The sequence below is a fragment of the Natator depressus genome, chromosome 1 (genome assembly GCF_965152275.1).
Source record: "Natator depressus isolate rNatDep1 chromosome 1, rNatDep2.hap1, whole genome shotgun sequence".
NCBI classification, from domain to species: domain Eukaryota; kingdom Metazoa; phylum Chordata; order Testudines; family Cheloniidae; genus Natator; species Natator depressus.
The window spans coordinates 293,806,024-293,832,066 of NC_134234.1; the positions used below are offsets into that span (position 1 = coordinate 293,806,024).

At 46.8% G+C, this 26,043-nt stretch overlaps 1 protein-coding gene and 1 pseudogene across 2 annotated transcripts in view; one reads left to right on the forward strand and one right to left on the reverse strand.

Moving 5' to 3' along the window:
* The window catches only part of LOC141980708 (E3 SUMO-protein ligase ZBED1-like), a 100,426-nt pseudogene that overhangs the window by 61,185 nt on the left and 13,198 nt on the right, over positions 1–26,043 (reverse strand).
* GXYLT1 (glucoside xylosyltransferase 1) overlaps positions 22,936–26,043 on the forward strand; it is a 73,914-nt gene continuing 70,806 nt past the window's right edge. For both annotated transcript variants that reach the window (XM_074942192.1, XM_074942193.1), the window contains exon 1: positions 22,936–23,153. In XM_074942192.1, coding sequence (XP_074798293.1) covers positions 22,936–23,153 — 218 coding nt within the window. The remainder of the gene's footprint in view (positions 23,154–26,043) is intronic.

Genomic DNA, 26,043 nt, shown 5'->3' on the forward strand with positions numbered 1-26,043 from the left:
AGATCAGTATGCTGCCCTAGACTTAAAAGACACCTATTGTCACATGGCAATTCATCAGAGCCACTGAAAATTCCTCAGGTTTGTGGCAAACTGATCCCGCTACCAATTCAGTGCTACCCTTTCGCATATCAGCAGCTCCTCCTCTATTCACAAAATGCACAGTTATGGTAGCAGCATTCCTGTGAAGGTCAGGAGTTCACGTGTTCCCTTACTTAGCTGACTGGTTGGTGAGATGCTAGTCCAGATCTCAGGTGCTGTCCAGTATGATCCTTATCCAGTCCACTTTCAATGTGCTAGGGCAATTAATCAACGTGGAGAAATCGATCCTGACGTCTGAACAGAGAATAGAATATATTGGTGCAGTCCTGGTCTCTACGAAGGCCAAGGTCTTCCTTCTACAGCTGAGATACCAAACGATGAAGGCCTTTGCTTTAGACTTAAGGCACATCCTGTCACCACAGTATGAGGCTGCCTCAAGCTTCTAGGGCACATAGCAGCATGCAGTTACGTGGTGCAACATGCCAGACTGCACTTCAGAAAGCTACAAGTACATTTAGGTTTGGTGTATTCACCAGTCTATCATCATCTAAACATGGTGGTTCAGTGCCAATGCAGATCTTGTCCTCCTTGCACTGGTAGACAGACCCCTTGAAAGTTTGGATGGGGTACCCTTTTGATGCTCCACAACTGGTACTCATCTTAGTTATAGAATAGATGTTATAGGTTGGGTAGCTCACTTGGGGTTTCAGCAGCCACAAGGTCTTTGGTCTATGCAAGATCTGAAAATACACATAAATGTCAGGAAATTGTGAGCTATTTGGTTATCTTGCTTGGCTTTCCTTCCGTATATTGAGGGGAAGAGTTTTCTGGTGCTAGTGGACAACAGAGTGGCCATGTTCTGTGTGAATAGACGAGGAAAAGCCTGGTCAATGTGATTAAGAACATAAAACAGCCGTACTGAGTCAGACCAAAAGTCCATCCAGCCCAGTATCCTGTCTGCCAACAGTGGCCAATGCCAGGTGCCCCAGAGGGAGTGAACCAAACAGGTAATGATCAAGTAATCTCTTTTCTGCCATCCATCTCCAGCCTCTGACAAACAGAGGCTAGGGATACAATTCCTTACCCAGCCTGGCTAATAGCCATTAATGGACTTAACCTCCATGAATTTATCTAGTTCTCTTTTAAACCCTGTTATAACCCTTCACAACCTCCTCAGACAAGGAGTTCCATGGGTTGACTGTGCGCTGTGTGAAGAACTTCCTTTTATTTGTTTTAAACCTGCTACCCATTAATTTCATTTGGTGGCCCCTAGTTCTTATATTATGGGAACAAGTAAATAACTTTTCCTTATTCACTTTCTCCACACCACTCATGATTTTATATACCTCTGTCATACCCCCCTTAGTCTCCTCTTTTCCAAGCTGAAAAGTCCCAGCCTCTCTAATCTCTCCTCATATGGGACCCGTTCCAAACCCCTAATCATTTTAGTTGCCCTTCTCTGAACCTTTTCTAATGCCAGTATATCTTTTTTGAGATGAGACCACGTCTGTACAGAGTATTCAAGATGTGGGCATACCATAGATTTATATAAGTGCAATAAGATATTCTCAGTCTTATTCTCTATCCTTTTTTTAACGATTCCTAACATCCCGTTTGCTTTTTTGACTACCGCTGTATACTGTGTGGACGTCTTCAGAGAACTATCCATGATGACTCCAAGATCTCTTTCCTGATTAGTTGTAGCTAAATTAGCCCCCAACATATTGTATGTATAGTTGGGATTATTTTTTCCAATGTGCATGCCTTTACATTTATCCACATTAAATTTCATTTGCCATTTTGTTGCCCAATCACTTGGTTTTGTGAGATCTTTTTGAAGTTCTTCACAGTCTGCTTTGGTCTTAACTATCTTGAGCAGCTTAGTATCATCTGCAAACTTTGCCACCTCACTGTTTACCTGTTTCTCTGGATCATTTATGAATAAGTTGAATAGGATTGGTCCTAGGACTGACTCTTAGGGAACACAACTAGTTACCCCTCTCCATTCTAAAAATTTACCATTTATTCTTACCCTTTGTTCCCTGTCTTTTAACCCAGTTCTCAATCCACAGAAGGATCTTCCCTCTTATCCTATGACAACTTAATTTACATCAGAGCCTTTGGTGAGGGACCTTGTCAAAGGCTTTCTGGAAATCTAAGTATACTATGTCCACTGGATCCCCCTTGTTCACATGTTAGTTGACCCCTTCAAAGAACTCTAATAGATTAGAAAGACACAATTTCCCTTTACAGAAACCATGTTGACTTTTGCCCAACAATTTATGTTCTTCTATGTGTCTGACAATTTTATTCTTTACTATTGTTTTAACTAATTTGCCTGGTACTGTCATTAGACTTACCGGTCTGTAATTGCCGGGATCACCTCTAGAGCCCTTTTTAAATATTGGCGTTACATTAGCTATCTTCTAGCACTGGGTACAGAAGCTGATTTAAAGGACAGGTTATAAATCATAGTTAATAGTTTTGCAATTCCACATTTTAATTCCTTGAGAACTCTTGAGTGAATGCCATCTGGTCCCGATGACTTGTTACTGTTAAGTTTATCAATTAATTCCAAAACCATCTCTAATGACACTTCTATCTGTGACAATTCCTAGATTTGTCACCTACAAAGGACAGCTCAGGTTTGGGAATCACCCTAACATCCTCAGCCGTGAAGACCGAAGAGATTGTGCCAAGAGGTAAAACTGCTTTGGAATTTCTGCATCGCCAACTCCATCCACCGGAGAGCTGCTTACCCGCAGGGTGGTCCTTTCAGCCAAATCTAGCCAGATCCATTTTCTAGCTGTGGGAGACTCCTAAGTGGACCTGTTTGCAACCAGGGCCAAAAGAAAATGTCGTCATTTTTTTCCCGAGCAGGTAACAGTCCACTTTCTTTGCCAGATGCCTTCCTGCTACCCTAGATAAACAGCCTGCTCTATGCCTTCCCTCCAGTTCCACTCTTGGTCAGAGTCTTGTCCAAAATCAAACAAGACCATGCTCACCTCATACTCAGAGCCCCAGTGTGGCCCTGACAATACTGGTTATTGGCTTTACTAGCCCTACTGGGTGGACCTCCACTGTCACTCCCACTGGATTCAGATGTGATCTCCCAGAACCACAGCTGCCTCCTCCATGCCAGCCTGCAGGTCCTCCACCTGATGGCCTGGTTGCTTCAGGGAAGGGAGATGTTCTAAAGAGGTACAGGAAGTGCTTCTAAATAGTAGAAAGTCTTTGACTAGGAGTACTTACCTAGCCAAATAGAAAAGATCAATCAGGTCCCAACAGAAAGGTGGTTTCCCCCTCCTGGGCTCCCATCCATCATGTATTGGACTATCTCCACTTCCTGAAACAACAAGGGTTGGTGTTAATTCCATCAACATCCACCTAGTAGCTGTCTCGACTTTGCACTCTCCTGTAACAACTCTCTCTCTTTTCCAATCCAATGTCTATCTGATTTTTTGAAGGGTCGGAACAGGTTGTACCTACTAGTAGAAGACCCTATTTCCCCATGGAACTTGAACCTAGTACTAGGAAAGCTGATGGGCTTTTGAGCTGCTGGTCACCTGTTCGCTGCTACACCTTTCAATGCAAGTGGCCTTTTCAATCGCTATTACCTCTGCTGGGTGAGTGGGGGAACTGTGAGCTCTGGTACCACAACCTCCCTATATGGTCTTCTATTGAGACAAAGTTTACCTTCACCCTCACACAATATTCCTTACTAAAATGTTTTCCAGTTTTCACATAAATCAAGCAATCTATTTACCAACATTCTTTCCAAAACATCATATGAATAAAGATGAGGAAAAGCTCCCCAGTCTGGAGGTTAGAAAATCTTTGGCTTTTTATCTAGATCGGACTATGCCATTTAGGTCATCGTCACAGTTGTTCATTGTGATTGCAAACAAAATGAAGGGCCTCCCAGTATCCTCCCAAAGAATCTCTCCTTGGATATCTGCTTACGTTTATTTATGTTATTAGTTGGCTAATGTGATGCCCTCCAAGTAGAGTATTGGCCCATTCAACCAGGTTTCAGCTTCTGCAGTTTTTCTGGCTCATGTGCCCATCTTAGACATTTGTAAGGCAGCAACTTGGTCATCCGTCCATCCTTTTGCCTCTCACTATGCCATTTCTAACAATCCAGAGTCAGTGCCAGATTTGGACATATGGTCCTCCAATCCCTGTTCAAATAGACTCCGAGTCCAACTCCAGTTCAAACTACTTGTGAGTCACCAAGCGTGGAATGGACATGTGCAATCACTTGAAGAAGAAGAAATGGTTATTAACCTTTTCTGTAATTGTTGTTCTTTGAGATGTGTTGCACATGTCTATTCCATGACCCACCCTCCTTCCCTTCTCTATCAGAGTTTATCAGGTAAGAAGGAACTGAGGAAGGTCGGGGTGGCTCTGCCGTTTATATCATTGTGCAGCAGCACAAGGCAACAGAGGGAACATGTACCTACGGGTACTGCTGAGGGAAAAATCTCTGACAACTGTCTCTTGGCCGTGCACAGACCTATGGTGGAATGGACATGTGCAACACATGTCAAAGAACAACTTCTTGTTATGGAAAAGGTTAGTAACTTTCTTTTCCTGCACTCTGGAATAACTGCTGTCTAAAGCCCCAATACTACAAGGTGATCCACTTCATTGTTTTTTAATTACATCCTTTAAACCATTATGCAGAGTTTTGACTGTACATAATATACATATTTAACAATGATAATGATTCTCATATCAGCAATATAAATATATTAATGTAGCAACTACAGGAGCTCATCAGGATTAGGGATCCATTGTAATATGTGCTGTACCAAAGAGAGTCATGGTCCCTGCATCAAAGAACTCTAAACTGGATGCAATTTGAGAAACCAAATCAAGCTTTAGTTGTCTTTCTTCCACATTTATGCACACAGAGCACATATTCCCATTACCAGATAAGCATGCTTTGCTCCTTTACAGCACAGCTATTTAAACTCAAATAGCAGTGCCAAATACAGCCCCCAGAGAATTTCCGGCAGGGCAAAAAAGAAAAGATTAAGAATTTCTCTCTACTCATATTTTGGAGCTCTCCTTTCAAAGATCTTTAAAGAAAAATGCCTTAATCCTTGATATAGAAATAAGAAGGGGGGGGGCAGGAGGGGAGTAAAAAACAAACAGACTTCTCTTTATATTGCTAGAGAGTCTTTTCTCTAAATACAAATAAAAAAGAGCAATGTGCAGAAAGAATTAGAAATTGTACTGGTCTCTAGCAAATCACAGTTGCATTCACATTTGGTTAATGTTAAGAGAGTTGGGCTTTTTGGAGCAATGATAAATGATCTGCTGACTATTTACTGTTTGGGATCTTCCAAAAGTTCTGATAAGACTTATTTAGTAACTATTTGAAGTGAATTAAAATAGACTCTAATGAAATAATATTTATTAAAATTCAAAAGAACACAGCACAAGCTTTCCCCAGCACATAGAGCGCATCTTAATTCAGTTCCTTTGAAATTTTTTGCCACATATCTTTATATTGCTGATCCCATGAGTTATTATAAATATTAAATATGTACACACACAGCCCCTGCTTACAGTCATATACATGAGTAAATAAGAGAAAATGACAGGTAAGGAAGGAAGAAATAAGATGAGATGATATTTTGCAATTTAATCTTAACAGTTTTGTTAAAAATAGAAAAAACCAATTCTGAGATAGGGAGGAGGGAAGGAGCAGGTAGTAGGAGTAGAAGTCAGCTGTAGAAAGCAAGCCTCAAGCATTGGGTTTTGAGGAGGAATTTGAAGGAGGAAGGGGAGAATGCTTGGCCACAGAAAAAGAGACACTGCCTTGTAAAGGCTGATGCTATCTTGTGTGTGCAGCACAGGTCAGCAAGCTCTTTCAGTTTCTCCCTGCTTATCCCCTGCCTTCAATCAATCACAGGAAAATGCTTGCATGGTAGGTTGTAGTAGAAGGCATATGAACTTCTAAGTATCCCTTCTTTTGAAAAACTCCTAAGTAGTCTGCACACTTGGCAGAAATGACACAAACCTGTCAAAACAAAATGTTGCTGCTATGCAGACTCAACTGAATTTCCTTTCGTGATCGTTTAACTTCTTAAAAGAACAAAGTGAAGTGACACGAACATACGGGATAAGATTTCAATGAAAATGCTCCATGTGTAGCATTTAAAAAAAAAACAAACCCCGAGAATTAAAAAAAAAAAAGTAGGGTGCCTGCTGTTGATCGTGGAAGTTAGTTTCTCTTTTTCTTCAGTAGGAGCAGAATTATTTTCCTCTTCCACGGTGCATAATGAAATCCCTGGGGTAATAATGCTTCCTGGCAAATCCATCATGCAAACGATGCACACGCAATGCTCCCAGCTCTGCGTGGTTTTTCTTATAACCCAGAATGAGATTTATATTCTGGTAAAATACGAACATATTACAAATAGATAGCAATAGGAGTTCAGGTTTCATTATGTATCATACATTAAAAACATTAATGTAGCTATCAAACATACTGTAATAATATTTAAAATTTCTCAGTTGCCTTAGATAGATACATAAGATTTGCAGTTGACTAACCTCAGTTTTTTTCCATATTCAAAGTATTTTCTAGAGTGCTGTAGGTAGAAAGGAACCCTAAATATACAGAGATTACTGGATCTATTTATTTTTTGACAAATCAGCACATTTTTGAATGCCACTACTACTCTTTCAAGATAGAGATTTAAATTTGGCAACAAATAGAAATAATCCCATATTTGACTATGCTCCAGCACAATTCACATTTTCCAGAAGGGCAATTATGCAAGGAAATAGCACATCTCCTTGTTCACCATAAAGTATTATAATATCACAAGATTCAGCCCCAAGGATGAAGTTGTGGACGAGGAAGTGGAGCTGGAGGATGATGTGGCGCACACAACAGGGTCATCTGTGGTGCAGTGAGTCAGGACCTCTTTTCAACTCTAGAAGGGTCTAGCCAGTCCCAGCACTCTGGCTCTGGTGCACATGATGCAAGAGAGGGGGGCTCTGGTAAGTGCACATTTTGCTTTGACACTGCACTGTGAGAGGAGATTGATCTCTCATGTTCTTAGTTATATGGTAGAGGAAGAATAAGGGACAGAAGTTAAGAACAGAGTCTGTGCGTCTATGCAGTGGGGGTGTGGTGGAAAAGTTTGTTAATATACACCAGGATGTCCCGGGAATCCTCCATTGAAATCTCTAAGAAACTTTCCTGTAGATATTCTGCAATTCTTTGCTGAAGGTTCCTTGGGAGAGCTGCCTTGTTTCTCCCCCGATGTAGGAAACTTTGCCAAACCACCCGGCAGTTATTTCTGCAGAGACCAGAGTGGCACACAGGCAAGCAGCATACGGTGCCAGTCTGAAACCACACACACACAGGAGATGCACTCTTGCATCCTGGGTTACCCTTAGGAGTGAGATATCAGTTCAATTACCCTACCCTGTGGTAAAGGGTACCCATATTCAGAATAGTCTCCCTAGCCGCTTGTAGTAACCCCCTTCACAAACTATCCTTTGTCCCTTCTTGCCCATTCCCCCTTGTTACCCCTTCTCCCCCGGTGAACTCACCATATTTAGTACTCATGCCCAGCTGTGTGCTAGCCAAGGGCCAGTGAGAAAAAGGTATCTACCCCTCTGAAACCTGTAACTTTTGTGATTCACAGCTGTGAGCACACTCACCATACTATCTCTCTTCACTGTTTTTTTGGCTTCTGCAGATGTGCCTGTGTGGACCCACTCCTCCACACCAGCGGAGCACCTCAGTCAGAGAAAAAACAACGAGGAGTCTTTGTGGCACCTTAGAGACTAACAAATTTATTTGGGCATAAGCTTTCATGGGCTAGAACCCACTTCATCAGATACATGGAGTGGAAAATACAGTAGCAGGTATATATATACATAGTACATGAAAAGATGGGAATTGCCTTACCAAATGGGGACCTCCATGCATCTCATGAAATGTGTTCTAGCCCACAAAAGCTTATGCCCAAATAAATTTGTTAGTCACTAAGGTGCCACAAGGACTCCTCGTTGTTTTTGCTGATGCAAACTAATACGGTTACCACTCTGAAATCAGTCAGAGAAGACAGTGAACGAGGAAGAGTAAGGAGGATATGTTTCGAGAAGTGCTGCAGTCAACAGATGCAGCACATAGAGAAACAAGAGCATGGAGGGAGACAGTTAATGAAAGGAGACAGGAGCAGAAGCGCATGATAGATAGCCAGGAGTGGATGATAAAGCCACTGGAGGGCCAGACAAAGATGCTGAAGTCCCTTATTATGCTGCAGTTTGAGCAAATCTGTGCATGACTCCCCCTGCAGAACTCTCTTTCATTCCCTCCCAAACTCCCCCACCACATTCCTTGCATGTTCCCGGTCCCTCACAGTACCCCATGCATTCCATGCCTAGGCACTGGTTTCACAATGAAAGCTGGAGATGCACACAGCTGTGAGAACCCTAACCGCAAGACTGTTCCTCATTGCCATGTCCCTCGTTTGACCAAAAAATTGTGTTTTGTCCTTTTATTAAACTTGAGTCTTTGAAATAAAATAAGTATTTGTGTCATACACATGTTGGTCAGTGCTAACATACAAACAGTGGCTATAGGTACGAATATTTGCCTAGTACAATTAAGGCTCAGGAAGCAAGCATTACAGGGGTAATTCAAAGTGGTAAGTAAACATTACCTGGCCAAATGCTTCACAGAAAGACACAATCCTGGGAACCATTGTCAAAATGCTCTTTCAGAGCCTCTCTGATTTGAATAGCCTCCTGCTGTGCCCCTCTAATTGCCATGATATCTGGCTGCTCAAAATCAGCTGATCAGCCACAGCAGTCCACCCCAGGGGAAACTTTTCCCCCTTCACTTAGCAAATATTATGCAGAGTATGGCAGACCGCAATTTTCTCCAGTGAGGTCTAACCAGCCAAAAAGACACCACCAGCAACCTTTTAGTCTCCCATAGGCACATTCAACAGTCATTCGGCACCTCCTGTGCCTGTTGTAGAAGCACTCTTTGCTGCTGTCTAGGTTTACGGTGTAAGGCTTCATGAGCCACAGGAGCAAGGGGTAGGCGGGGTCTCCAAGGATCACTATGGGCATTTGCACATCCTCCATTGAAATCTTGTGGCTTGGAAAGAAAGTCCCAGAGTGCAGCTATTCAGTCCAGTGTTCCAAAAGATGCATGCATCATGCACCTTCCCTGACCACCCCACACTGATGTCAGTGAAATGGCTCCGGTGCTCCACCAGCACCTGCATGACCATGGAGAAGTAGCCCTTTTGGTTGATGTACTCCATTGCAAGATGGTTTGGGGCCAAAATTGGGATAGGTGTTCCATGTATCACCTTGCTGCAGTTAGGGAATTCCATTGCTTGAAAGACATCAATTATTTCCTGCACATTACCAAGAGTCACAATCCTTTGTAGCAGGAGGGATTAAGGGTCCTGCACACTTACATCACAACCCCCAGGGTGGACTTTCCAACCCCAAACTGATTTGTGACTGACCAGTACCAGTCTGGGGTTGCCAGCTTCCACACAGCAATCTTCACTCACTTTTTCACAGTAAGGGCAGCTCTCATTCTGGTGTCCTTGCAGTGCTGGGGTGAGCTCTGCACACAGTTTCACAAAAGTGGATTTGCACATCTGAAAGTTCTGCAGCCACTGCCCATCGTCCCATACATGCATCAGGATGCGATCCCACCACTCACTGCTTGTTTCCCGAGCCCAGTACTGATGGTCCACTATGTGCAGCTGTTCCATGAATGCCAGCAGCAATCTTGAATTATTTGTTTCAATGGCAGACCGCAGGGCAGGCATTACTGATTCACTCTCTGTTTCACAGCTCATGAAACACTTCAGGACCACCTGAGTTGTGTTGATAATGCTCATCACTAGACTGGTCAGCAGTTCAGGATCCATCCATGCTGTCAGGCAGAGATGACGGGTGCTCAGTTTACAAGGGCTGTTGAAAAATGACGGGAAACGAAGTTGGAAGCCCATGGAATGATGGGACAGAAAGAACTGCATCATGGGATGGCAAGCACGCCTGCATGATGCACCACGATCCGTTCCCAGAGCTGTCAATGTCAGAGGGTGACACAGGGTGGCAAGTTGCATAGTGGGATAGCTACCCACAGTGCAACACACTCTCTGTTGATGCAAGAGCACCAACTGTGAATGTGCTATGCCAACACAAGGAGCATTGTGTGGATTTCCACAACTGATGTAATTAAAGCAGCTTTCAACATAAGTCAACTTAACTATGTAGCGTAGATATGGCCTTAGTCTTCACAGTTCCTCATTTCCCCTGAGCCTCCTCCACAATCCCTCAGCTTCTCTACCCAGGTTTCTTACACCTCCTTCTCTTCCCCCAGTTCTCCTCCTATTACTTCTTTCCCAGATCTGTCTATCCTCCAGCTTCTAGTCAGGGACTCTAGCTTTCTAGCCTCACCTCTGATTCCATTTTATGTCAGGATGGGCAGGGCATGTTGCTGAAACTCCCTCATTGCTGCTACCTCCTTGCCTTCGACTCTTCCCCCTCCTTCAATGAGAGTGCCGAAGGGAGCACTGATTAGCAGGGGAAGAGGAAGCAGGTTAAGAAGCAGCAGCAATAACAGAAGCAAAGGGTGAGCTCCATGAAAGGACTTAGGCATTGCAATGCTGAGCATCATGGTGGCTAACTTTCAGGGACCTAGAAAATCACAGGAACAACATTCCAATCCACAAAGCCTAGGCTCCTCTACAATGAATAGGGAGAGATAGATGCTTTAGATTAGGATCCACAAAACCAGCTGTGATAAATAAAGTGGACACCCAGCCAGCCAGTTAGCTGTAAAATCCTTTTGGTAGCTGTTCTTTACTTGCTTTACGTATAAAGGGTTAAAAAGTCCCCCAGGTAAAGAAAAAAAAAGTGGGCACCTGACCAAAAGAGCCAATGGGAAGGCTAGAATTTTTTAAAATGGGGAAAGAAACTTTCTGTTTGTCTGTTGTTCTCCGGGCTGCAGGGATGGAGCTGCAATGCTACAAGCAGGAATGCTGTGTATGGTTTGATCCAGGTATGAAAAAAGTATCTTCCATGTCTAGAAGAAATTATTTGGATGGGAATGTTTAGTTAGACACAATCAGGTTTATTTCTTATTTTGGCTTGTGGATCTCCTCTGGGCTAAACCCTGATGCTTTTGTTTGCTTGTAACCTTTAAGATGAACCCCCAAGAAAGCTAGTTTGGGTGCTTAATTTTTGGAATTGCTCTTTTAAAATCTAGCAAAAACCTAAGTTCCAGATGTATTTTTTCCTTTTTGTTTTAATAAAATTTACCTTTTTTAAGAACAGGATTGGATTTTTGGTGTCCGAAGAGGTTTGTGCACGTTGTTTGATTAGCTGGTAGCACAGCTAATTTCCTTTGTTTTCTTTCTCAGCTCTTCCCTGTAGTGTGTGTGTTTGTGTGGGGAGGGGGGAGTAAAAGGGCTTGAGCGTACCCCACAGGGAGGAATTCCCAAGTGCTCCTTCCTGGGTTCAAAGGGGGTTTTGTTGCATTTGGGTGGTGGCAGCGTTTACCAAGCCAAGGTCAGAGAAAAGTTGTAACCTTAGGAGTTAACACAAACCCGGAGTGTCCAGTATTAATTTTTAGAATCCTTGCAGGACCCTACATTCTGCACTCAAAGTGCCAGAGTGGGGATTTAGCCTTGACAAGCACATTAGGCAGGGAGCTGCCTAAACTAGCCAATGGGTGATGCTTGTTATGTAAAACCTCCGCTCAATCCAGCAGAATGCGATTGTAAGATTTGTAACTTTTCAGTCATTGCTAGTATGATCATTAAGGTTTCCTTGTAATCTTTCTGCAAATGTTGTAAATGTAGTTATTGTTAGCATAGCCTTTTAAGCTTTGTAACTCTTGCAAGCTTTGTAACCTTTTCAGTTACCACTTGTGTAAACCTCCAAGCTTTGCAATACTCCATCACGCAATCAGAGAGAGTGTGAACAAGGGTGTGTGTGTGTGTGTGTGGGAGATAAGGGAGTGTGAACAAGGGAATGTATGTGGGACAGGGCAGAGAGGAACTGCAAGGAGAAAAGAGCCAGGAGCCAGGTGTGTCTGATGTAATTTGTCCTGAGAAGGCAATCATGGGGTGCTGTAAAGAAAAGAAGAACCTGGTATGCATGAAAGGAATGAGGCCTGGGAATGGTTCTCGGTGACGGACACAGAAAAGAAACTCGGTGTACGTGACAGGAGCTGCCCAGTTCCAATAAAAGGAAGAAGGCATGCACACAAGCCCCCTGTTTTCTTGACCTGCTCGCCAGCCCGGATCCATGACCGCAGGCGGACACACCAGATCTACTATGCATCAGCTTCTGAGCTTCCTTTGCTGTCTCTGGTAACTCTCCGCCTGTGTGAGCGTGTGGGTGCGTGAGGGTATGAATGCGATGAATGTGTGCGTGCATGAATAAACTCCATCCCTTTTCTGTTTGACCCAACAGCGGCATTTAATAAAACCAATATAAGTGTAACCCTGGGTTGGTTTCTAGGGAAACTGAGGTAACATTAGTGGTGGAGAATGCAGGCAACCACCGATAGGGTACACTACTGGAAAGGGGCCACACGGAGTAGACAGCGCACGAGGCGCCTGCTCCCCCTTCCTGATTTTGGGCATGATGCCGCTGTTTAGAAAGGGAAAGAGCCCCCCCTTCCCCTCCCCCCCGAATCCACAATGGAAGGGAAAGTGGCAAAATTTCCCCTCCTCCTTCTCTGGGTACACTCCAAGGGTGTTGGACCAGGAGTCCCAGGGGCGGTTTCATCAGGGGATGCCATGGTGGATGTAGAAAATACGTACCAGAAATATTGTGAGTTTTATCATCTGGATTCAAAGACTAAGGATCGGGCGGTGGCATGGTTGTTGTGGCAAACTTGTTGTGCTTTGCAAACTGCTAAAGCTGATTATAATTCTGAAACTATGCAAGTGAAGCAGGAGTTGGAGCATGTAAGGGTGGAAAGGGAAATGTGGAAAGCACAAGCACAAGCACAAGCAGCAGGGGCAAGGTGTCAGCAGCTAGCAATCTCCGCCGTCAAGGCGATGGAGAGAGCTGAATAGGCCGAGGAAGAGAGGGAACAATCTAAGGAGTTGAAAGTCCAGGTGGAGTGTTTGCGGGGATTGGTGTTAGAGCAGGGGACCCATCTGGGCGGGAGAGCAGCAGGACCCCTGGGATCAGGGACAAAAGGTGCCGCTCCGATATGCCCCCCGAGACTGGGATGGGAACATATGGTATGACCCCGACTTGGGATGGCCACCAGATGGGCCAGGAGCTCGGCCAGCCCCGGTGGCAGCTGTGCAACGGTTAACTTTCCAGCACAGCCCCCCCCCCCCCCCCGGCCCAGGGAGGGAGCCCTGGACCCGTAACTGGGGTAACTATTCAGGAAATAGCCTTGACCCCTGCGGCGATAAGGTCTGTGGCTCAAGGGTTCGGGCCAGCCAAGGCGAGCACATTCTCAGAATGGGCATATCAGTTTCTGATGGCGATAGAGGATCAGGGGTTAAACCCAGAGGAAGTTAGGAAACTATTGAGGATGGCATCCACAGTACTGGGGTGTGATATGGGAATCGAACTGTGGACACAGGCAGCCGGACGGTGGCAGTCCCCGTTCGTGCTGGTTCGCAATTTGGCTCCAGGAGAGGCACTGCAGGAGGTCAGCCGCCAGTATGCAGCAGGCTCCCCCGCTCCAGGGGAGGCCCCTGACATCTTTGTGGAGAGAATGGTATTAGCGGGATTAACTGGGCGGTATCTGGCCTGTGCCCAGGGGGGAGCGATCCCCAGGACCCTGTCTGACATTGTGGTTCCAAGGGCCAAATTAAGGCTTATTGCAGCAATGTTGCCCAAAGATGTCCAGATGGCTATGGGAGTGTGGAGGTAGGGAGAGCCCCTAGACATACCACACCTTAAGGAAGTGGCGCACCAGGCCACTAGAGTGGTTGGTCAGCCCAGAGCTGGGGCTCCTGCTCCCGTTGCTGCGGCCGCAGCCCCAGCGCCTCGATACAGACACCCCCGATTGGACACCGGCTGGCTCCGCATACAGTTGTGGATGGCCTTAAAGGACCAGAGGGAATCCATGAGCCAATGGGATGGAAGCCTACAGAGTCCCTAACGCTCTGCTGTATTCAGCTGGGGTTGAAGCTCCCAGAGCCAGCCAGTGATATTGGGGCCAAAAAAGCAACCTCAGATTAGGGGGCCCCCACTCCCTGAGTCCACTTAGAGAGGAAAGCAACCGGGATGGACCTGGGTGGGACCTCTCCAGGTGGATTCGGGAGGAAGGTTGCGGGTGTGCCTTCCGGTGGGGGGGCCATATGAGTGCCTTGAGACATTGGAATTAGATTTTGTGGTGCTGGTGGACACCAGCACGGCTGTCTCACTGCTTCCCTGCCCCATGCTGGGAATGCCAATCCAGGGAACCATTGAGATCCAGGGATTTGATGGCACCTTGGCACAGGGACAAGTGTTGGGATGACTGGTCACCTGGGTGGGGAATCTTACCCGAAGATGGCCCTGGATTTATAGCCCCACAACTACAGAACCAATTTTGGGCATAAATTGCTTGCAGGAGGGAGGAATAGTGGTTGATTGTTCTGACAAAGGTTTATGGAGGACCCCAAAGAAAGACTGGACCCCTGAAATAAGGAAAGGAGATACCAGATTGCTTATGTGTAGTATGTTGGGAGTGGCGGCAGTGACCGGGGATAGCAAGGAGGAACGGAGGAAGCATTTTCTCCAGGCATGGGTGGCCCACAAGCTGGACTGCCGTAAATGGACTGGGGAACCAGTAAAAATAGAAGGACCAGCGGTCCCCCCACAGAAACAATATCCTATCCCCACTGCAGCAAGCTGGGCTGTAGTGGAGACAGTTAGAGATCTGGAAGGGCAGGGAGTAGTGAAAAGAATGACTTCTCCCTTTAACTCCCCCATATGGCCTGTGAGGGAAGCTGATGGTGTCTCATGGAGACTGACTGTCGACTATCAGAGAGTCAATGCGATGACCCCCCCCCAGTGGGCACCAATAGTCGCAGACATGACCCAAATATTAGAGCATCTCCCTCCAGGGGATAAGGGGTGGGTGGTCTCATATGTGGATGATATCCTGATAAAAGGAAGTGGATCCATCGGGGACAGCTCAAGCATGTAGGGGGAACGACCCTGACTCCATGCTCCTCTCTACGATAGCCAACAGTTTGCAATGTTTAAGTCTTTTTCACAGCTTCTGTTTTTCAGAGCACCAGAAAGAGCTGCTACCAGCTGAAGGACAATTGAAACATACCATGGTGCATCGTCACGACAAACTTCTACGTTGTCTTATATTCTGTGTTTTGTGTTTCATGTTTTATGTTTGTCTTGTAGCGCTTGTCTCATTGCTAGCATTATGGTGTATGGTGTTTGGGAAAAGGGAAGATACCGCATTAGGCAGGGAACAGAAACAAACCATACTCTCAGCCCTTTTTAACTCTAACTGGACCCCTCCCTCTCCCTACCCCTCTGCCTCCGGCCAAATTGTCAATCACACATCTATCCCCGTGGTGGCCACCTCCGTCCAAACGCCTGTGATACATCAAGTTTGTAATGACTTCTTTACCGATTGTTTACCTCTCCACCAAATGCTCTGATTTTCATCTACATGTAGTACATGAGAATGGCTGTTTGACAGTCATTGTTACATCCTCTGGTCAACATTTTGATATGTATTGCTGTCATTGTGGACATGCTACGTGTAATGAAAATCCAGAATTGTTCCGGCAATCGAAGTACTGGCATGGATGAGCGAAGGCATGCTGTCCCCCTTTGGAGGGTCACCACAATCTGGGTGACCAAGGGGTGGGAAATGTTATGTAAAACCTCTGCTCAATCCAGCAGAATGCGATTGTAAGATTTGTAACTTTTCAGTCATTGCTAGTATGATCATTAAGTTCTGTAACCTTTTTGCAAACTGTGTAACTTTAGTTATTGTTAGCATAGCCTTTTAAGTTTTGTAACCTTTTCAGTTACCACTTGTATAAACCTCCAAGCTTTGCAATACCCCATCATGCAATCAGAGAGAGTGTGAACAAGGGAGTGTGTGTGGGAGATAAGGGAGTGTGAACAAGGGAATGTTTGTAGGACAGGGCGGAGAGGAACTTCAAGGAGAAAAGAGCCCAGAGCTATGAGCCAGGTGTGTCTGATGTAATTTGCCCTGAGAAGGCAATCATGGAGTGCTGTAAAGAAAAGAAGAACCTGGTATGCACGAAAGGAATGAGGCCTGGGAATGCTTCTCCGTGACGGACACAGAAGGGAAACTCAGTGTACATGACAGGAGCTGCCCAGTTCCAATAAAAGGAAGAAGGCATGCACACAAGCCCCCTGTTTTCTTGACCTCCTTGCCAGCCTGGATCCATGACTGCAGGTGGACACACCAGATCTACTATGCATGGGCTTCTCGGCTTCCTCTGCTGTCTCTGGTAACTCTCTGCCTCTGGGTGCGTGAGGGTATGAATGCGATGAATGTGTGCATGCATGAATAAACCCCATTCCTTTTCTGTTTGATCCAACAGCGGCATTTAATAAAACCAATATAAGTGTAACCCTGGGTTGGTTTCTAGGGAAACTGAGGTAACAATGCTGACAATAAGGGTGTGTTCTAAGCCCTGCCTCTCTCTCCTGGAGATAGGTGCCTAAATCTCTGCTTGCAATCCACAAACCTGGGGAAATATAGAATCTCTTCAGCCTAACTCACATGTTGGGCCCAATACAAAACAGCAGAGGAAGTCACAGGTGGACATAGCCTTAAGCTGGGGACTCTAGAATTGGAAGGATATATTCATAACTGGAATCTCTAGAAACATGTTTTGATTAGGCAATGTTCATGGGATAAGGTTGCTGCCTATTTAAGGACATTACTTTTTTGGAGGATCACTGGGCAACTTGCTTAAATGGATGGAGTGGAGGCAGGTGGATCGAACAGCAAAGTTTCTGAATTGATCACCATAGGTCAGTGAGCTACAACCATCACGGCTCACACACACATATGCACACGCTGCTTCCCTGAACCCCACAGTCTACCATTTCCAGTATTGCCAACTGTTTATAAATTTATTGCAAATTTTATATTTGGTATTTTTTTTCTTAAATCCCAGTTCCCGGAGTCATGTGATTATATGGGAATCCAAGCTTTGCTTTAAAAAAACTGAGTTTGTAATTGTTGTTGTTGCAGAGGAAAGCTTGTGACCTGAGTGCACCCTAAAGGATCTCAAACCAAAAGGCAGAGAAAAAGAACTAAAAATATTATTTTCAAAAATTTTAAGCCAATATAATTATTTTTGGGGGCCTGTTTTGATTTTTGAATGCTTGAGATTGGCAATATTGCATCAAATGGCTGCATCGCAGCCTTTGCTGTTCTGAGCATGAAAGACACCCTGAGCAGACTGAACTAGAGGGAGGAAACCAGTGGATATTACCTTTATTGGCTTGTGCTGAACACACTTCCAATGTGCACCTGCCTGGTATTACCCACTTCACTTCTCATTTCTTACCTTTTCTTCTTTCCTCTCTTCTGTCTTCTGTCAAATACAGGTCTGTCTGAGCAAGCCACCTTTTGTAACTTACCTGACACACTGTGACAAGCAAGCTGAAAGTAATCCCTTAGCCCAACATCAATAAAAGGTTGTCAGGTTTCAGGAAGAATAATCACTAGGAAAAAAGATGTTTTCTTAACCCAAGTTAGCGAACACTGGTAAAATCTAGTGAAGCCAAGGCAGTTTGTAGTTTTAACATGTGGTAGCAGGTTGAGTTAAAGAATAGAGGCCCGGGGCACCTAGCCGTGGTCTGCACTATGAGTTTAGGTTGAATTTAGCAGCATTAGATCGATTTAACTCTGCAACCGTCCACACGATGAAGCCAATTTTGTTGACTTAAAGGGCTCTTAAAATCGATTTGTGTACTCCTCCCCGCCGAGGGGATTAGCGCTGAAATCAACATCGCCGGGTCGAATTTCGGGTAGTATGGATGCAATTCGATGGTATTGGCCTCCAGGAGCTATCCCAGAGTGCTCCATTGTGAGCGCTCTGGACAGCACTTTCAACTCAGATGTACTAGCCAGGTACACAGGAAAAGCACCGGGAACTTTTGAATTTCATTTCCTGTTTGGCCAGCGTGGCGAAGTCATCAGCAGAGGTGACCATGCAGAGCTCATCAGCACAAGTGACCATGCAGTCCCAGAATCACAAAAGAGCTCCAGCATGGACAGACTGGGAGGTACTGGACCTGATTGCTGTATGGGGAAATGAATCTGTGCTATCAGAACTCCATTCCAAAAGATAAAATGCCAAAATATTTGAAAAAAATCTCCAAGGGCATGATGGACAGAGGCTATAACAGGGACCCGCAGCAATTCTGCGTGAAAATTAAGGAGCTCAGGCAAGCCTACCAAAGAGGCAAACGGCTGCTCCGGGTCAGACCGCCAGACATGCTGCTTCTATGATGAGCTGCATACAATTCTAGGTGGTGCCCCTACCACTACCCCACCCCTGTACGTGGACTCCTGCAAGGGGGGGAGTCTCACGCAACAGGGACGAGGATTTTGGGGACGAGGAAGATCATGATGAGGAGGAGGATGAAACAGTTCTCCCCAACAGCCAGGAACTGTTTATTACCCTGGAGTCAATACCCTCCCAACCCTCCCAAGGTGTGTTCCCAGACCTTGAAGGCAGAGAAGGCACCTCTGGTGAGGTACCTCTGTAAATATAATACATGGTTTAAAAGCAAGCATGTTTACTGATTAATTTGCCCTGAAGACTTGGGATACATTCGCAGCCAGTGCAGCTACTGGAAAAGTCTGTTAACGTGTCTGGGGATAGAGTGGAAATCCTCCAGGGACATCTCAATGAAGCTCTCCTGGAGGTACTCCCAAAGACTTTCCAAAAGGTTTCTGGGGACGGCAGCTTTATTCCTTCCTCCATGGTAGGACACTTTACCACGCCAGGCCAGTAGCACGTAGTCTGGAATCATTGCATAACAAAGCATGGCAGCGTATGGTCCCAGTGTTTGCTGGCATTCAAGCAAAATCTGTTCTTTATCTCTCTGTGTTATCCTCAGGAGAGTGATATCATTCATGGTCAGCTGGTTGAAATAGGGGAATTTTATTAAGGGGACATTCAGAGGTGGCCGTTCCTGCTGGGCTGTTTGCCTGTGGCTGAAAAGAAATCATCCCCGCTGTTAGCCATGCGGTGTGGGGAGGGGTGAAGCGATCATCCCACAGAACTGGGGATGGGGAGGGAGGGAGCGACCTTGCACCAAAAGCACATGTACTATGTAATGTTAACAGCTTGGTTCATCATGAAATAGTCTACCCATTGTTCTCTAAAATGTGTCTTTTTAAATACTACTCTCCCTTTTTTTCCTCCCACAGCTGCAAATGTTTCAACGCTCCCCCTATCATCTCCATCCCAGAGGCTAGCGCAGATAAGAAGGCGAAGAAAACGCACTCGTGATGAAATGTTCTCTGAGTTCATGCAGTCCTCCTGCACTGGAAGAGATCAGTAGAATGCGTGGAGGCAAGCAGTGTCAGATTCCAGGAAAGCACAAAATGAACGCAAGGACAGGAGGGACGCGCGCGAGAGGAGAGGTGGCGGGAGCAAGAGGAGACGTGGCGTGATCAAGATGATAGGTGGCGGCAGCATGATGAGGGGAGGCAGGATGCAATGCTGAGGCTACTGGAGGATCAAACTGATATGCTCTTGCGTATGGTTGAGCTGCAGGAAAGGCAGCAGGAGCACAGACCGCCGCTGCAGCCCCTGTGTGACCAACTGCCCTCCTCCCCAAGTTCTATAGTCTCCTCACACAGATGCCCAAGAACGTGATGGGGCAGGGGGGGCGCTCCAGGCACCCAACCACTTCATCCCAGGGGACTGCCCAAGCAACAGAAGGCTGGTATTTAATAAGTTTTGAAGTGAAGTGTGGCCTTGTCCTTCCCTCTTCCCCTCCTCCACCACCCCACCCAGTGCTTCCCTCCTCCCCGACCCCTCCCGGGCTACCTTGGCAGTTATTCCCCTATTTGTGTAATGAATTAATAAAGAATGCATGATTTTGAAACAACAATGACTTTATTGCCTCTGCAAGCGGTGATCAAAGGGGGGAGGGCGGCTGGCTTACAGGGAAGTACAGTGAACCAAGGGGGTGGGTTTTCATCAAGGAGAAACAAACAGACCTGTCACACTGTAGCCTAGCCAGTCATGAAACTGGTTTTCAAAGCTTCTCTGATGCGCAGCGCACCCTGCTGTGCTCTTCTAATCGCTCTGGTGTCTGGCTGCATGTAATCAGCGGCCAGGCGATTTGCTTTAACCTCCTACCCTGCTATAAACGTCTCCCCTTTACTCTCACAGATATTGTGGAGCACACAGCAAGCAGCAATAACAATGGGAATATTGGTTTCACTGAGGTCTAACTGAATCAGTAAACTGCGCCAGCATGCTTTTAAACGTCCAAATGCACATTCTTCCACCATGCTGCACTTGCTCAGCCCATAGTTGAACAGCTCCTGACTACTGTCCAGGGTGCCATGTATGGCTTCATGAGCCATGGCATTAAGGGGTCCCCAAGGATAACTATAGGCATTTCAACATCCCCAACAGTTATTTTCTGGTATGGAAAGTAAGTCCCTTCCTGCAGCTGTTCAAACAGACCAGAGTTCCTGAAGATGTGAGCGTCATGTACCTTTCCCGGCCATCCCACGTTGATGTCGGAGAAAAGTCCCTTATGATCCACCAGTGCTTGCAGCACCATTGAAAAGTACCCCTGGCGGTTTACGTACTGGCTGCCAAGATGGTCCGGTCCCAAGATAGGGATATGTGTTCCGTCTATCACCCCACCACAGTTAGGGAATCCCATTGCAGCAAAGCCATCCACTATGACCTGCACATTTCCCACACTACCCTTGATAGCAGCAGCTCAGTGATTGCGTTGGCTACTTGGATAACAGCAACCCCCACAGTAGATTTGCCCACTCCAAATTGATTCCCGACTGACTGGTAGCTGTCTGGCGTTGCAAGCTTCCAGAGGGCTATTGTCACTCGCTTGTGAACTGTGAGGGCTGCTCTCATCTTGGTATTCCTGCGCTTCAGGGCAGGGGAAAGCAAGTCACAAAGTTCCATGAAAGTACCCTTATGCATGCGAAAGTTTCGCAGCCACTGGGATTTATCCCAGACCTGCAACACTATGCGGTTCCACCAATCTGTGCTTGTTTCCCCGGGCCCAGAATCGGCGTTCCATGGCATGAGCCTGCCCCATTGCCACCAGGATGTCAAAACTGCTGGGGCCTGTATTTTGAGAGAAGTCTGTGTCCATGTCCTCATCACTCTCGTCACTGCGCTACTGTTGCCTCCTCGCCTGCGGTATGTGCAGAACTGCAGGATAACGTGCGAGGTGTTTACAATGCTCATAACTGCCATGGTGATCTGATCGGGCTCCATGCTTGCTGTGGTATGGCATCTGCAGGAGAGCAGAGTTGCAGCAGAAGTGGTGGCTGACGACGGATGCCACGAGAATAGATATTTATAGAGAACGATGAGAGGACCTGTGAGGTACATTCATGAAAGCAGGAGAGCAGAGCTGCCGCGGAAGCGGTGGTTCGATAACCCTTAGCAGTCCTACTGCACAGTCTGCTGAAAGCAGTGTGGCGTCCGCATGGAAAAAAGGTGCGAAAAGATTGTCTGCCATTCACGGAGGGAGGGGTGACTGACGACATGTACCCAAAAAACACCTGCGACAATGTTTTTGCCTCATCAGGCATTGGGAGCTTAACCCAGAATTCCAATGGGCAGCGGAGACTGTGGGAACTGTGGGATAGCTACCCACAGTGCAATGCTCCGAAAGTTGACGCTAACCACGGTACTGTGGACGCACTCTGATGACTTAATGTGCTTAGTGGGGACACACACAATCGACTGTATAAAATCGCTTCCTAAAAAACAGACTTCTATAAATTTGACCTAATTTCGCAGCATAGACATAGTTTACCTAGTTGACCTGCTACTCATATGGACACTAAAACTCTACTTTGTCTTCACTAGGATTTTACTGTGCGTTAAGGCCACACGTTTTTTTCCCTAATGAAGGTTGAATAGCGGGTCAGATTTGTGCGCTGCGGCTGTAATTTCCTAGCAGCTACTTTGCAAGACAAAAGCTGTGATTTTTTTGCCTTAAAGGGAACAGGATCAGCCTTTCACCACCACCACCACCACCACAGTAGGGAAAGCAATCACTCAAGGAAAGGTTTCAGAGTAGCAGCCGTGTTAGTCTGTATCCGCAAAAAGAAATGGAGGACTTGTGGCACCTCACGAAAGCTTATGCTCAAATAAATTTGTTCGTCTCTAAGGAAAGTTATGTTTCCCCCCTCCCAAAGGGCAGATCATCTCTGCTAGCACCACCTAAAAGTCAGGGAGAAGGGAAATTTTGTGTTTTTCTTTGTATGTTGCAAGCGCGGCCACTGTTTCCCGACTCTGCTCGACTGGAAACCAGCCGCTATTTAAGGCTGCAGCAATTAACACGGCTTTTGAACGCACACCCTGAGCGCGGTGCAAGCGCCCCCGTGTCTAACTGCCCCTGCCACGGCTCCCTTTCTTCCCGTTCCCCCTTCAACCTCACCTCCTCCGGCCACCCCCGCCGACCCGTCATCACCTCGCCCTGGCTGGCGCCATTCGGGCGCCCCCTCGCCTTTCCCCACTTGCCCCCGCCCCCTGGCTCCTCCCGGCCCCGCCCCCTCCCACACGCAGGACGCTGCTGCCTCAGCGCCACGGTGACCCCAGCGCGGGGCTCGCGCTGCCGCTGGGTCCGGGCTCGCGCTGCCCGCGTTGCCGGTTGGGCCCCGGCCGCCGGGGCAGGATGCGGCGCTACGTGCGGGTGGCGCTGTTGTGCCTGGGCTGCGGCTTGTGCTCGCTGCTCTACGGCTCCAGCCAGCTGGCCCTGGAGCAGGAGCCTGGCGGGGGGAAGCCGCAGGCCCGGGACCCCGCCGCTCCCGTCCGGAGACAGCGCGCCGGCGGCGGGAGGGCGGTGGCGGCGGCGGGAAGCGCAGGCCGCGGGGAGCCGGAGCTGCCAGACAGGTACGGATTGGCCCCTTCCCCTCCGCCGGGGGGGGGCCGGGCTCAGGGGCTGGTGCTGCCGGGGCTCGTGTGGAAGAGCCCCCGGGTGTGGGGGGCTCCGTGCGGACGGGCTCGGGCCGTCCCGTTCTCCCTACGCCGTAGCGGTGTTAAAGGACCCGGGCTGGGACTCCAGCGTCTCTCCAAAGCTGGGCGGCTCCAGCCCCGGCATGAGCGGCGCTCTCCTGCCTGGCGGGGGCCGCTGGGAGCCCGGGCGGGGTGTTCGGGGGACGCCGCCCGCTGGGGATCGAGACGCTTTTCAACAGGAAAGTTTTGAAGGCACTTTCAGGCCCTGGCCCCCGCCAGCCTGGAGATGGAACAGTCCCGCCCCGGGCTGCGGCTTGGCTTGTCCCCTCGTGGCAGGGTGGAAAAGCCCCCGCAGAGGCGGGGGAGAGATTCGCCAAGGAGCAGCTTGCGGGACTGGTACCCAGCTGGCCACCCAGGAGAAACGGCGACGGGGTCTCCGTACAAACTGCTGTGGCATCCCCAAAGGAACCCTGAAAGGGGGGGGCAGTATCTTCTCTCCCATCACAGTTATAGCAGCCGTTCTCAAACTGTGGGTGGGGACCCCAGGCCTGGTGTTAGACATGCTTGGGCCTGGGGCTGAAGCCCAATCTCCACCACGCGGGGCCGAAGCCCTGGATGGCAGGGCTCAGGTTACAGCTTCCCCTATGAGGCTGAAGCCCTTGGGCGTCAGCTTCTCCACCCAGAGTGGTGGGGTTCACCCTTTGACTTGTGTTCCCCTCAACCTGGGGCCGCAGGGCTCAAGTGGGCTCAGGCTTTGGTCCCTCCTCCTGGGGTCGTATAGTAATTTTTATTGTCAGAAGGGGGTCGTGGTACAATGAAGTTTGAGAACAGCTGAGTTATAGTAATTTTATAGGGTGTAGGATGGAAGGGATAAGGTTAGTTTAGCTTGGATAGGAAAATACATGTGGTTTTGTAGCTTATGTAGGTGGTTAAGCAAATTAATAAGGCCTTGAAAAATAGCAGGTTCATGAGGTAGGAGGAGGGTGGCATCTAGTAAGACAAGTTTTTGGAGGATGCCAAGCTTGTTATATGGCTAATAAGACAAAAAGGAGGCTTCTGGGTAAATGGTCTATAAATTATAGAAGACTATTTATAAACTGATTCTTACAGACAAGTATTTTTTTTAATCTGATAAATGTATAATATTCTCTTACATACATATGTTATCTTAAAATATGGGCCTTTGTGGGAAGATAAAATGCTAGGTGCAGCTAGTTTTAAGATCCACACATTTAAGATAATTTGAAAGAGAGAATCAATCCCAGCTACCATATTTTCAGATATCGGAGTAGCAGCCGTGTTAGTCTGTATTTGCAGAAAGAAAAGGAGTACTTGTGGCACCTTAGAGACTAACAAATTTATTTGATTATAAGCTTTCATGAGCTACAGCTCGCTTCATCGGATGCAGGCGGTGGAAAATACAGTGGGGAGATTTATATACACAGAGAACATGAAGCAATGGGTGTTACCATACACGCTGTAACAAGAGTGATCAGGTAAGGTGAGCTATTACCAGCAGGAGAGTGGGGGTGGAGGGGTAGATGTGCAGGTGAACGAGCCTCTGATAGTGTGGCTGATGTGATTAGGCCCTATGATGGTGTCCCATGAATAGATATGTGGACATAGTTGGTATTACAAAAGGTTCCCTCCCCCGCCCTCCTGCTGGTAATAGCTCACCTTACCTGATCACTCTTGTTACAGTGTGTATGGTAACACCCATTGTTTCATGTTTTCTGTGTATATAAATCTCCCCACTGTATTTTCCACTGCATGCATCCAATGAAGTGAGCTGTAGCTCATGAAAGCTTATGCTCAAATAAATTGGTTAGTCTCTAAGGAGCCACTAATACTCCTTTTCTTTTTCCAGCTACCATATGTTGTTTTAGCCAAGGCGAAGAAAGGGGTCGAACCCAAACAGGCCAAAACTTGTTTTGTAGCTAAGCTAATAATGGTCAATATGGCATCACTTGTTTTAGCCCTGTATAAAGGAGCAAGGCTTGTTAGGGGTTTTTATCAGATCCTATCCGAACATGTTGGAGCAAGCCAGGATGAGTGTTATCCCCGGGACTGATCCTTTCATGAGTATTCTGATCAAATGCTTATGAATGTTTGTTACTGTATGAATGTAGTAATTGCTTATTATTTAGACATTTATACAGTTGTTCTATTTGTCCTTTTTATTTAATAAAGGAATTTATGGTTAAATTACTGTCTGATGGTACCCGTATTCATAAAATTAATTATAATTTCAACATCTTGTTGCTCACAAAAGGATACCACTGACATTAATTTCAGTTGCTCTAAATGCTGCCCCACTTCTCCCCCAACAGAGAGTAGTGACCTATCTTCTGGTGCCACTGTAGTTCTCTCGTAGAGCAATTTAGTAACATAAGGGAAATGAGGATGTACTTTAGGTACCTCTGCAGAAGAATTCTTGGCAAAGCACGATGCGGGTGCATTGAATGCCATAAGTAAATTGCTGGTACAGAGGTGAAGGTTTGTTGAATGCCGTTGATATTTTAAATGAATTTATGATTGAAATGGTTTAGGTGGTGTATATCCATGGTGTGATGAATCATTGCCACAGACTTAAAGTCAGCTGGAAAGTGGGGGAAGAAGTGCAGTGATGACCTGGGTGATGTCTGGCACTGGCTGTTCACTGGCATGGTAAGCTGTCCAGGAAATGGCTTGAGCTCCACTGAAGGTATCCAGGCTTGCGGGTGGCTTGAATAAGTAAGGCAACAAGCATTCTTCTTGCGGGGCTTGGTAATCAGTTGGCAGTCAGTCTTGATTTCAGCATTTGCAGCAGGAATGGGAGCACTGGTTT